The 13,591-nt window shown below is 43.7% G+C and overlaps 1 protein-coding gene across 1 annotated transcript in view; it reads right to left on the reverse strand.

The window, feature by feature from the left end:
- Positions 1-844: 844 nt before the first annotated feature.
- HIBCH (3-hydroxyisobutyryl-CoA hydrolase) overlaps positions 845-13,591 on the reverse strand; it is a 52,985-nt gene continuing 40,238 nt past the window's right edge. Inside the window, exons 12-14 of the mRNA XM_080972131.1 lie at positions 6,764-6,883; positions 4,996-5,029; positions 845-1,641 (exon numbers count right to left, since the gene is read on the reverse strand). Of these exons, the coding sequence (XP_080828257.1) occupies positions 1,526-1,641; positions 4,996-5,029; positions 6,764-6,883 (270 nt within the window). The 3' untranslated portion in view covers positions 845-1,525. The remainder of the gene's footprint in view (positions 1,642-4,995; positions 5,030-6,763; positions 6,884-13,591) is intronic.

The raw sequence follows: 13,591 nt of genomic DNA on the forward strand, positions 1-13,591 counted from the left end.
CGCCTTTTGTTTGGGACAGCTGGGGTTTTCTTACCTTTTAAAAAGTGAAGAAATTCTCCATTGCTGCCACTTTCCAAGCAGACGCTGCGCGGGATGCAGTGCAGCTTCGCTAGATGTAACATCTGGCTTTGCAACTGGGACATCAATGCCACAGAGCCGGCTTGCTAACTCACAGCAGGTGGAAGCTCTTTGAGGAGCTGCTGGAGCGGCTAGTGGAGACACATGACAAACAGAAGGCACTCCTGCGCTTTATGAAGGGTGATCACAATACAATGAGCAACATTCCTCAAGCATCTACAAATAATGCTGGAACCACACACAGCGAGCCACAGCCGCCTCTTCTGCTTGGCCACAGTCCAACTCGGGGTATTCCTCACCCATGAAATTTCAGAAGGGAACCGAAAAGGAGTTTGCATGATGCCAGGTCTCCAGGAGGCAGACTTCTCTACATCTGACAGGTGAGTGATTGATGCCATTTCCTCTGACTACTCGCTGGATTTTTCAGACAGCCAAGAGATAAATTTATCAAAACTCATTAGTCCAGGGAGCCAGACAAGCACAGCCACTAACCATCTTTTAGCTATTCTGGCAATGGATCCAGTGCCACAATGAGACAGGAAGCACAAGGTGTACTTAACTATTCTTCCTGGCTATAAACAAAGAGGGAGATTCGAGCAATCCTCGACCTAAAGTGGCTGAACAAGAGGATGGCCTAAAAAGAATTCAAGATGGAGACCTTTAAGTCAGCATTAGAGGCCATTCAATGAGGTGATTGGTTGGTGTTGATAGACCTGTTGGAGACTTGCCTCCATACACCTAGCAACAAAAACACAGGAAGTACATGTTTTCCATCAGATCTTATTTTTATGTAAATATTCAAGCAGGTATAATCAATTAAGTCATATATCTAATAGCCCTCCAAAAATACAGTCATAGGTTTTCATGAATCTCACATGTACTGTCCAACGACAAATCAGCTCCTGACTCATCAGGACAAACTAGTTAGCTGTGGCTAAGATATCTTGGTTAGAACACTCTTTTCATCCACTTCAAGTCTTTTTGATCACAGCTCAATAGCTCATCCATCTGGATTAATTAAGTTTCCATACATTCTGATAAAGGTAATTGTGATTATTTTAAATTCTTGTTTTATCTCATAAGCCACCTATAAAACATATTTTAAAGAACGGCATATATTTTAAAAATAACCCAATATGCAGACAACATTTAGTTGATTCAAGGATACCTGAGCTTTATATGAAATAATCTTGTTCATTTTACATGGAAAAGTAAAAATGCAAACACACAGGTGATAAAGCTCTTATGATGGATATCTGGCTAACCCCTGGATAGCACTGCCCCAACAATTCCCTCTAGACCAATATTTGACCCCAGTACTTGATGTAACAGCAATGAGCATTTCACTCAATGCCAGTTATCCCAAATATGCCAAATTCAAAATTATTCATTAGTTGCTTTAAGTAAAAGCTAGAACTAAAAGAGGCACAGCATTAGTCCAAATATTTTATAATTTGAGATCACCGCTTCCAAGAGACTTAAAGCATGAGTCCAAATATTCATCTGTTACTTCTTCCAAAACGGCTGGCTTCCACTTTGGAGACTGATCTTTGTCAATTATCACTACCAGAGAAAACAAAAATAATAATGTTCTCATTAAGATACCTTTATTAATATTTGAAACAGGTGTTATCCTTGTGCCAATGAATATCGAGAACAAACTGTTAAAGTACATCAGGATGTAACAGGTGGTCTGGGCATTCTCTACAGAGAATGGAGAAGTAAATATTGCTTTAACTCCTATCTCCAAGAATAGAATGGCTGAGAACGAAACAGTCAGCAAAAAAACCCAGCAGCCTGTGATGCATGCATTGTAACGTTGAACTTTTGCCATACAAAGTGTCAGACCAAGTGATCATAATGGGTTCCCCTTTTCACTCCTAATAGCCACATGTTTTGATCATTTTATGTTTGCTTTTCAAAAACTTGCTATGCTTTGTGGGCATTAATCGCCTTTCAAGTCTGTATCTGTGCAAAGGGCCCAAGGATCCTTGCTGATTTATGTTTCAAAAAAGTCAAACAAGACTTACAGAAGCCTCTTAGTTATGACACCTGCCATGGGAAAAGCAGGGAGAAGCTTCCCCCAAAATGTAAAATGTCACAACGCATTCACTGAAGGCTTATTATGCTTAGCTAGCAAGGAAGACTTGTCTACCCAACACCAAGTAGGAGACCAAACCCTCTTTAAAGTGCACTGCACTCATTACAGGGGGCTGCACTGCTCTTGCCAAAGAATGGGGGAAATGTGACCTTCCGGGTGCTGCTGCTCTCCAAATCCCATCCCAAAGGCTTCCCGGCTCTGCTGTATTATTAGATTATAAGACTGCCTGCCTGCCTGCCAATTGCCTGATATCACAATGATGTCAAGTGACCCGTTTTCCTTTGGCGAAGAATTTGAAATCAAACTGCAAAGGCACGAGGCTTTTCATGTGCCAGTGATCAGCAGTGCCTGCAAACCGTGCTTTTGGCTGAGTGAGCCGCATCTATACCTGCTCACATCTGCCATATATAACATCAGGTGCAGGGCAGGTAAGTATGGATTGGCCGAAACAGTCTTGCGGGCCAAATGGGGAAGCCTGGCTGGCCGAATTAGGCTCACAGGTTGAAGGTTCCTCATTGCTGTATCAATGTACGTTAAAATCAAGTGCCAATAACTTCACTGTGAGGGGAGGGGTGTTACTAGCCAATCTCCCTCTCATGAGACAGTGTAATAAGGTTAGAAATTGTATTGACCTAGTGACGATTTGAGAGTGAAAGCAGACACTTCTAACCCTAGTTTGGTAGCAGTCAACCTTCAGGTCAAAAAGAGCCAAGCTATTCAAATAGAAAATGCATTATCTACAGCTGCTCTGAATGTTTGTTTCTCAGTCAGCACTTCACGGGGCTATGCAGATCAGCACGACGAGTAATCTGGTTCTGCCCTCTGTCTGACTCCTAGATGGTTTTAATAACCTGGCACATTAGCAATAAGAATCACAGTTATTGGTATTTCTGTCTGCTTTGAATGAGGACTCCAGCTTCCATCTTGTCACTGCTTGCATTCCACCACCCCTTTAATGGCTAATGCAGTAAGTTACATGCTAGTAGCCTGAGAAGTAGAGCAACTGCATTAGAAACACTTTCATTATTAATGCTTTAACATAATAAGGTAAAGGGGACCCCTGACCATTAGGTCCAGTCATGACCGACTCTGGGGTTGCGGCGCTCATCTCGCTTTATTGGCCGAGGGAGCCGGCATTTGTCCGCAGACAGTTTTTCCGAGTCATGGGGCCAGCATGATGAAGCCACTTCTGGCCAACCAGAGCAGTGCACGGAAATGCCGTTTACCTTCCCGCCGGAGCGGTACCTATTTACTTGCACTTTGACGTGCTTTCGAACTGCTAGGTTGGCAGGAGCAGGGACCAAACAACGGGAGCTCACCCCGTCACAGGGATTCGAACCGCCAACCTTCTGATCGGCAAGTCCTAGGCTCTGTGGTTTAACCCAAAGTGCCACCCGCATCCCAAAACGGAAATTAAAATAAAATTCAAAGTACAGTGTATCCTGTAACTATGTCCCATTTCCTCATTTGTGTTAGGCAATCTCATCATCAATGTATGTTTGCAAAGCACAGAAACTTATAAACACCCCGTACACCACAAGCAATGCTTCTTTCAAGCCTATTTTGGGTGGGGGAGGGCCCCCATTTACTGTGCTGGCACGTTTTCTAGCCCTATGTCCACAATTCATCTTGGGGGAATATCTGAGGCTGAGAAGAGTTAAGGGAGGCTTATTTCAGAAAGAGTTAAGAATTAATTAAAACAAATTAATTGGGTCGTCTGCTTATTTCTTAGAATGACTGGCCATGTAAAACAATGGCATAAGCAATTCTGCCTGGAGCACTTAATAAATGTTTTAACATCATTAGTATTGGCATCATTAAAAAATTAAACCGTAGGTCAGGTAGGTAAGGTCACTGAATATTCACATTTCACAACTATTCTAGAGAAATTTGCGACTCAAGACGGCTTACTGCATTTGCTGTGGGACTTCATATTGGTGCAATTTCTGAAAGAACTGCACTAGCAGTTCGATCTCATTTTTAAAATAAGGTCCAAAAGCATTTGACTGATGTTCCTAAACACAGCAATCCAAGTCAACACTCTGGTTGATATTAGCATTCAGATTTCAGTTGCCTGCCTGCTTCTGCTTCCCATTCTCGTTTGCCTTGCATGAGCAAAGAGGCTATGCAACAAGAGTGCTTCACTGTGCCCTTTCTCCCTCATAGGTGTCTTGAAATATAATAGTTAAGGAACAGCAAAATGCAATTTTGGTGCTACAAATATTGAGTCCTGCTGTTACATTTTTAGTTTTTCCCCAGTGTATGTTCAATCGGGAATGAAGACCTCCAAGGAGTCCCTTGTCACTGGTCTGTGATGCAGTCTTGAGAGTTGTGCTGGCATTCTGACAAGTTTACTAGGAGCCGGGCACCTAACCCAACTAACTGCCATCAGCCTTACGTGCTGCTGGGTTCTAGATTATCTGCGCCAAGCCTGCATGCCTTGGGTTGATCTTTCAGGATGCTTAACTCACAAAACATTGTGTGTGACAGCTGTCGCTAATGATGAAAGGAGAACTTTAAGTGAGAGAGTATGATGGCTGCAGTTCACCACAAAATATAGACTATAATAAGGCAAACTGCTACCCACAAAGCAAGGATTCAGAGAGATACCCAACAGGCCTGGGGATTGCAGGGGTCAGGAAGCAGGTTTTCTAAGTTTTGCAAACATTTTGCAAACCTTCCTACAAAGGGTTTGCAGCACAAGAAGTCAGTGTCAAATGGGTTACTACTTGTATACCAACAATACAAAAGCAAAAAAAGAAGTGTGGGGGACGAAAGCTAGGAAGTTGAAATGGCCTCTCTAGCCTTCACTTTACCTGCTCGGACGCCTTCATAGAAGTCATGGCCTCGCTGGAAGAAAAAAAAACTCGTAATACAGTAATTCCCTAGCACACTTTGAGATATAAAGTCCTATATTTTGCTCCCATTGCAATTATAATTCAAATTAAATGTAGTCTAGATAGCACGTGTAAGCCAAATTTCAGCATGGTGTTCATTTATTTAAATTATATCCCACCTTTCTCCCAGTGCACGGCCCAAAGCAGCTCACAGAACCCAAGGTCTGACTGAACAAAAAAGTCTTTGCTTGCCAGCAAAAAGAAAAGCAGAGAGGAGGAGAGCCTGGGCTTATGTGGAAGGAAGTTCCACAATCTGGGAGCACTCACTGAGAAGGCCCTCTCTCGTGTCCTCACCAAACATGTCTGTGAAAGGCGATGGGATTAAGAGAGCTTCATAGGTCATAACCAGCACTTTGAATTTTGCTGGGAAATGGACAATAGCCAGTGAAGCTATTGTAACTAACAGTGTAACTACTGGTCAGCAATCTGGCTGCAGCATTTGGGGCTCACTGCAGTTTCCAACACTTTCCACAAACAGTGCATTACAGTAATCCAAACAGAATGTAAGTCTCACCACTTCTTTAACATTAAATATAAATATCTGCAGCATCAAAGCTTATTTTAATAAATGTTTCCTATACCCCAAACATGCCCTTGGTAACTAACTAGTGAAGGAGCGTCTCCACCCCCATCATTCTGCCCAGACACTCAGGTCCTGCGCCAAGGGCCTTCTGGCGGTTCCCTCACTGCGAGAAGCCAAGTTACAGGGAACCAGGCAGAGGGCCTTCTCGGTAGTGGCACCCGCCCTGTGGAACGCCCTCCCACCAGATGTCAAAGAGAAGAACAACTACCAGACTTTTAGAAGACATCTGAAGGCAGCCCTGTTTAGGGAAGCTTTTAATGCTTAACAGACCACTGTATTTTAATATTTTGTTGGAAGCCGCCCAGAGTGTCTGGGGTATAAATAAAATTAATAATAATAATAATAATAATAATATCACCACTACCGAATTCTTTCTGGATCTTCTCCTGCTCAAATGCTGACATCTCCTTTGGAGAAGGGGCAGAGAGAGAAATGTACCACCGTCTACATTCCCAAGTCTCTTTCCCCCATTTTCTCGAAGAATGTTCTATAGATAAGTCGTCTGATTTTCAGCAATTTTTTTAAAAAAATCCTCTAACCATTCTGTGCCATGAAAGCGGAATAAATCTGGAATACACATCCTTCCCTGGAAACAAAGCAATGGACTGAAGTGGCACAGACACCATTTGGCATTATGCAGTTTGTCAAAAGATTATACAGTGGTACCTCGGGTTAAGTACTTAATTCGTTCCGGAGGTCCATTCTTAACCAGAAACTGTTCGTAACCTGAAGCACCACTTTAGCTAATGGGGCCTCCCGCTGACACTGCGTGATTTCTGTTCTCATCCTGAAGCAAAGTTCTTAACCCAAGGTACTATTTCTGGGTTAGCGGAGTCTGTAACCTGAAGCGTACGTAACCTGAAGCGTATGTAACCCGAGGTACCACTGTACATGTTAGTCATACTCGGAGGAGACTCACTGAAATCCACGGACTTAAGGCCATTGATTTCAATGAGTTTACTCTAAGTATGACTAAGGGTTGGCTATTACTCAAACCCTGATCACCAAGATAAGCTGGAATCACCCTTCTGAACCAGGAAGCTAGGTGCTTGACCCTATTTACCCGAGTTATGAATGCATGACACCGCCTGTAAGCTGCCTTACCATGCAAGCTTGGCTCAGCCTGTACTCCATGGTGAACACATCCTGCAGGCTCAGGGAAGCTCCTTCTTTAAGCTGCCTCAAGGTCATCTTTAAAGACGTTGGAGACATTTTTGTAATGGTCTGTGGAAATAAAAAAAACATTTCCACGGTAAATTTTCAGTTTCCAGAGGAGGAGCTGCACGTCGCAGGAACCCGGAAACAAGCAAGACTGCCTTTCCGCGTTAACGCTACACAAGTAATTGTAAAGGTCACATAGCATGTGATAGTATAAGTTCACTAGGTGCGCTGTTCCTTTTCAAAATACTTGACCGGAATAAATCCAACCAATGCTTCATTCATGAAAGGTAATCATTGTTCTTTGACATTCCACATACACCCCGCCCCCAAATTAAGAGACGACACTTCTGAAGAGTGACACTGAATACTTCCCAAAGTTCTCCTACCCTCCCTTCTAAAGCTCTTTGTTTCGTTATTATTTTTCTCCTCCTGGTGGGCTTTGCAAATGCTGAAACTATACCCACACCTTTAGACAGGTCTTGGATCCAGTCCTGTATAAAACTGGCAAGAGGGCCATTTCACAAGATATACAGCAGGCTAGAACTACTAGTTAACAGACTTCTGCGATCATGTTGGTTTACATACCTAGGACTGGGCATTTCCAATTAACTGAATTTGCACTGTTCCCATTTTAGAGGATCTGCTTGCTCTTTGAACTAAACGACTACAGTGTGTCTTAATATCAGGCTATGTATTATTATACATTTATTATTTATATCTCACCTTTCCTCAAAGCAGCTCAAAGTGGCATACTTGACTATCCCTCCTACCCTTTATATTCACAGCAACCCTGTGAGGTGGATTAGGCTGTGTGACAATGACTGGCTCAAGGTCATCCAATCAGCTTCATGGCTTAGTGGGGATCTGGATCCTGGTCTCCGGTCCAAGTCTGCTCCAAGTCTGACGCTCTGAAGAAGCGTGCATGCACACGAAAGCTCATACCAATGACAAACTTAGTTGGTCTCTAAGGTGCTACTGGAAGGAATTTTTTTATTTTCTTTTGACTACGGCAGACCAACACAGCTCTAGCCAATAGAAAGCTTGAGGATATAGCCTTACAAAGGGCTGTACACTTTTTTTTGTTATCAGGAGCCAAAAGGTTGTTGGAAGAACTACTAAGATGTATACCACTGTGAGCATTTAGGAAGAAAAGCTTTCTAGAAGTATTAAAGCCTAGATCCAGAATGCTGCACAATTAGTTCTGCCACTCAAGGCGGGGTGTGTGTGTCCCCTGAGCACATCTTAAGTAGTTCTTTGGACTTCTGCCTATGTATCATTAATTATAATTTACTACTACTTTATTCAGTCATGTGACACAGCCAGCACATCTGACTACTAGTGACATAGCCTAATAAATCAAGTTTGTTTCCCCATTTGCTGTGAAAACATGTACATCATTAATCAAAGCTGCTAAAGGAAAATCATACATTTTATTTATGAGAGGAGAAAAGCCGTGGGTGTGTGGGTGTGGCTGAATTTTTTCAGAAAATGAGATATTGTCTTTATCTGGTGAATCTCCTTTATGGGGATGAGCAGAGGGACATTCTGGAAGTGGAAAGTTCCCATCCACAGGACCAGGATGAAGAAAGCTGAAACAGGCCTCAACTGGGGGACTCCCTACCCTCACTTAGGAACAGCAGAATATTAGAATATGGAACTTTTAGTGAAGTGCCGTATTTTTTGCTTTATAAGACGCACTTTTTTCCTCCTAAAAAGTAAGGGGAAATGTCTGTGTGTCTTATGGAGCGAATGCGTGGTCCCTGGAGCCGAATTGCCTAGGGGCGAAAAGCAGATCGTGCTCTTTTTTTTTTAGAAAGAGGGAAGTGGGTGTTGAAACAATGCCACTAAGCAGCTGACTGGCAAGAGATCGGAGGGAGATAAGGGACGCTAGCGATAAAGGAGGCTGCCTGGGAGGGGGGAGGTAAAAGCCCATGGAGCCTCACTGTTGTGTGGGGCCGCAATGGCGCAAAGCACGGATCCACATGGATCCTCAGGATTTTTGCATTGGGCTACCCCAAACTCACCGTCAAATCACATATCATGTCTGTGGCCACAGCATGAATCACAAAAATCATACATCCACCGTTTCGTTCAGAATATTTTTTATTCTTGTTTTCCTCCTCTAAAAACTAGGTGCATCTTATGGTCAGGTGCGTCTTATGGAGCGAAAAATATGGTAGTATAAACAGAACAAGATACCTATGCGGGAAACTACACACCTAAGAATTTTTTAAACGAGTGGGAAAAGAATGTTTCTCCGCTAATATTCAGAAAAGAGAGTCACCACTTAAAGAAACATCTTCTCTCAAGGTATCGGCAGAGGAAAATTCTGGGGTATGCCATATACAAAAGAGCCCCCAAGAGGGATAAACTGATTCAGAGTTGATGCCCCAAAAATCCTCTGGAGAAACTCTACAACCAGAGGCTGCAAGATTGGCTACTGACCAAGATTGAATCCTGAATACTCAGCCAGTGAATGAAACTTCTTTCAGGCAACACATCTTCTTCCATAGGAAAATGACACCATGATGCTACTGCAGGACTAGAACTTCCATACGAAAGGGCAAGACTTCTGCTAGCAGCATCTTCATACCTTAAGAGGTATTCAGCTGGCTAGCACTGTTCGAAACCTTAGCCCTCCAGGGACCCTGGCCTATGAGAAACAAAATGGACTTTCAGCATACAACAAGGAATGCGCTCCATTTAACATTCTAACATTCCTCTCCTGGAGGAGAGGAGTCAGAGATGAGCCTTGGAGACCAAACTGGGCTTCTTCCTTTCAGCCTTCATCTCAACTGGCACTTCCTCCCCAACTCTCCTAGCTAGGGAGAAAAGAGACTAATTAAGAGGATAGTCGGAGCAGAGGAATGAAGTACTGCCTTAAGCCTGTTTCCTAGCTGAGCTAGGAACAGAGATCAGGGAATGAATCTCCTCTCTTGGGTAAGACAAATTAAAAACTTCACTGCCTCCTGATCCTAAGGAAGGTGACTTGCCCCTCTGACAAGAATGTAAGAAACAGAGAAACTGGAAAGATCCAAGCGAACAGCATTCAACATTGAAAGATACACAAAATGGGAACCGGCAGATGGTGAGTTTCACCTATTGCTGCTGTTTTCAATGGGGATATTAAATACTTAACCCACAGGGGCAAATGGCAGATTTCCAACCAGCCTCAGCATCAAGTATGTTTCTGGCTCCTGATCGCGCAGGGCTCTCCCTCCCTCCAGACGCCAGCGGATAAAAGCAGTGACCCATTTTGCCCACGTCCTTACATCTGCTAACTCCCGCAAGCACTAGCAGCACAGTTCTGTGCCTCTGGTTTTGTATACATGAATCACCACCAGCTGGCTTGATAGCAGAGACAAGGAAAGAACAAGCACTGGGGGGGAAACAAACCCCAGTTAACAGCATCTGCTTCCAACCTCTCTTTAACGTTCCAGTTGCTTCCTAACCAGGAATTTTCAAAAGTCATTGATGAGGAGCATGTATGTGCTATTTCTTCATGTCTCAAATCGGGAAAGTATTACAAAGCTGTGCCAAGTGGAAACTTGAGGTAGCTGCAAGCCTGTCCTACGCATTGTCCAGAGTTAAACCCCTAGAGGCCTGCAGGATCTGATTTCCTTCCGCAGGGCCTGTAAGACAGAGTTGTTCCGCCTGGCCTTTGGCTTGGAGCCAATTTGATTCCCTCCCCCTCTTTCTTTTTTCTTTCTCCTCCTGTGATGAGGCTGCATTTTAATGTTTCAATATTTTAATGTTGTATTTTAATCTTGTTTTTAAGTTGTATTCATTCAACTTGTTTTTATTATTGCTTGTTAGCCGCCCTGAGCCCGGCCTTTGCTGGGGAAGGCAGGGTATAAATAAAAATTATTATGATGATGATTATATAATGTGGGATGGAGGAAGTTGGCCGCAACCTGAGAATGCTGCCCCACCTCCCAGAAAATTGCAGTACATACAAAAAGCCATGAGTCTTAAGAGATGCACTCACAAAGTTCACCAAACTCAGGCCTGGGGAATGAACTTTAAGGGCTCTGTGGTGTTTGCATCAGAAGAGCTCTCAAATTCTCCAGGTCAAAGAAGACTTTCGAGTTTACCACCACCCTGGAAGTCAAAAACGCCCAGTGGAGGGCAAACACTAACCCACCACTGAAGGTTGATGGAGGAGAGAATCTTCTGAAGTCAGCTACTATTCCCCCCCACCCAAGCTGTTTGCAGGAAAATAGCCTCTTTAACTCTCCCTATTGAAATAATTGGAAACGTCGTTTCACTGATTATCCTTAGAATAACAGCACCCAGGCAGGACTTTCTACCTCCCTGCACCCAGCCACAGTTTTCCTAGGTGCAGTCTTCCAAAGCACCCCATGCGAGGGGTGGGAAAACTGTGGCCCCCAATGTTTCCAGACTCAGACTCCCATCAACCCTAGCCAGCATGGCCAACAGACAGGGATGATGGGAGCTGTAGTCCAACAACATAGGGTGGACCAAAGTTTAGCCACTCCTGCACTCCGCAATTTTGCAAAGGGGTTACTCTGAACAGCTGCAACCAGGAAAACGGTCAGGAAACTTGGATTGGTTCAGAAATTAGCCTAGCCTTTTCTCCATATTTGGAGGGGAAATAGTTTGCCTCATTTCCGAGCCCACGTGACGTTAAGTCAGGGGACGTTGGCCCATCTGTGATCTTAATGATGTAACATCCACACTACTTTCCAGGGCAAGGGATCCCTGACGAGTTAACAAGTTTGAAAACTTCCAGTATGCAGAATCCCAAAGAGGTTCAAGGTGGAGGGATCTAACGGTAGTAGACAGGAAGGAGAAAAATGCTGAAAGCGAAAAGAGCATCAGTGGTAGGTATGCTGTAGAAAAGTGAGTCACTGAGCCTTAAGAACATATGACAAGATTGCTGGATCAGGAGAGTGACCCACCTGGTCCAGCATCCTGTTCTCTTAGTGGCAGCAGACCAGATATCTGTGGAAAGCCTGCAAGCTGGACATGATCACGGCAGCAACGTAACAGAGATATTGTGCCAAGAGGAAATGATCGGGCCTAGCAGATGAATGCAGTATGGAAAAAAAAACTGGTCAGTCAGTGGAACATAAGGAAGACTGGAAGCTACCCAGAGAGAATGCATCTCTCAAGTGAGATTAGTCTGCCTCCTACAGCACTGTGCTGATAAATGCTTTCTGCTGGGCGAGTTTGAATTCTGGTGAGAAACAGCATACCAAGTTTAAAAACCCCAGCACACACCAAGTGGGGGACTCTGAAAATTCAGCATGCGAAGCGTTATCCAGGCACACAGGAACAATCCAATCACAATACTTGGTCAAACTGCATATCCCAATTCCCGCTTCCCCTCTCATTGAGGAAAGAAGCATCCGGATTAATGACAGATGAACAGCTGTGGTTTCAAGGGAGGGGTGGAACTGACGTTGCCCCAGATTAAGGGATCCTCCTGGAAAACAGCAGCTTTACTAATCAATGGTTTCTTCTGTTTACAGTGTTTATTAACTGAAAGATGAAAGCTAGGAAACTCCTAGGACAAAGCTACAATACGTGAGAGGACTAGCTTGAAGCAAACAATACTATCAACATACCCATGGTTCAGAAAAATGCCTCCGTGGGGGAATATGACTGGAAAGCCTCCAAACTGGCAAATCCCTGCAAGCTTACTCAGTAATGACATCATGCTGGCTGTCATCCACTAACTTTTGTCAAGCCAAAAACTCAGCTTTACATTTTCCAGTCCAAAATATTTACAGTGACGCTCATTTCTTTTTAGCAAGCAACTGAATTCAAGTCTGGAGTGACAATACATAATGTGTTACGGGCGACCAAGGAAGCTTAAATTTTAAAAAAAGCCTGGGCAATGGTAATACGAATTTTATTCACTTGCCTCATGATGGCCACTTATAAACTCACAGAACAACAATTTCGTCTACATTAAGCAGCGGGACGAATTTTATCAAATCTCTTGTGGGGTATATAGTAAAATCCTCATCTGGCTGGAAGTTGGGAATAAACGGATGCTGGCTCTGCTCCACAGTGAGTTTAAAAATTGGAAGAAGCATCAGCATCCAACTTTAAGGTGACATTATACAGAAACCACAACATGTCTACTCAAAACTAAGTCTCAAAGTGGGTATAACAGGAACAAGAGAACGATCCCAACTCTGCTTAGCTCACGTATATAAAATCATTTTTTATTATCAGTGCCAGAGCTATAACTGCTAGCTCCTGTAGTGAGCACACACATATCCAAGCATTGTACAAACTAATATCTTTCACAGTGAAGAAGAAGAAGAGTTTGGATTTGATATCCCGCCTTTCACTCCCCTTCAGGAGTCTCAAAGCGGCTAACATTCTCCTTTCCCTTCCTCCCCCACAACAAACACTCTGTGAGGTGAGTGGGGCTGAGAGACTTCAAAGAAGTGTGACTGGCCCAAGGTCACCCAGCAGCTGCATGTGGAGGAGCAGAGACGCGAACCCGGTTCACCAGATTACGAGACTACCGCTCTTAACCACTACACCACACTGGCTCAGTGGTTGTAACTTCTCAAAAACACCATACATACAAAACAAATCCCAATATTGCTACTCCACTAATGGCATTAACCTTTGCATGAGCCCTTCTACAACCAGTGCCTTCAATTATATTTCAGCTGTACACAAGATAAAGAATTATACCACTTGACCTACTGAAATAAAAGCCCCAAATAATACAGAGTGGGGGAGCCCCCTTCAGCATGTAAAAGTCCTTGCCTGGGGCTTCCACTG

This window comes from Podarcis pityusensis (genome assembly GCF_964106645.2).
Source record: "Podarcis pityusensis genome assembly, chromosome: 1".
Classification (NCBI taxonomy): domain Eukaryota; kingdom Metazoa; phylum Chordata; class Lepidosauria; order Squamata; family Lacertidae; genus Podarcis; species Podarcis pityusensis.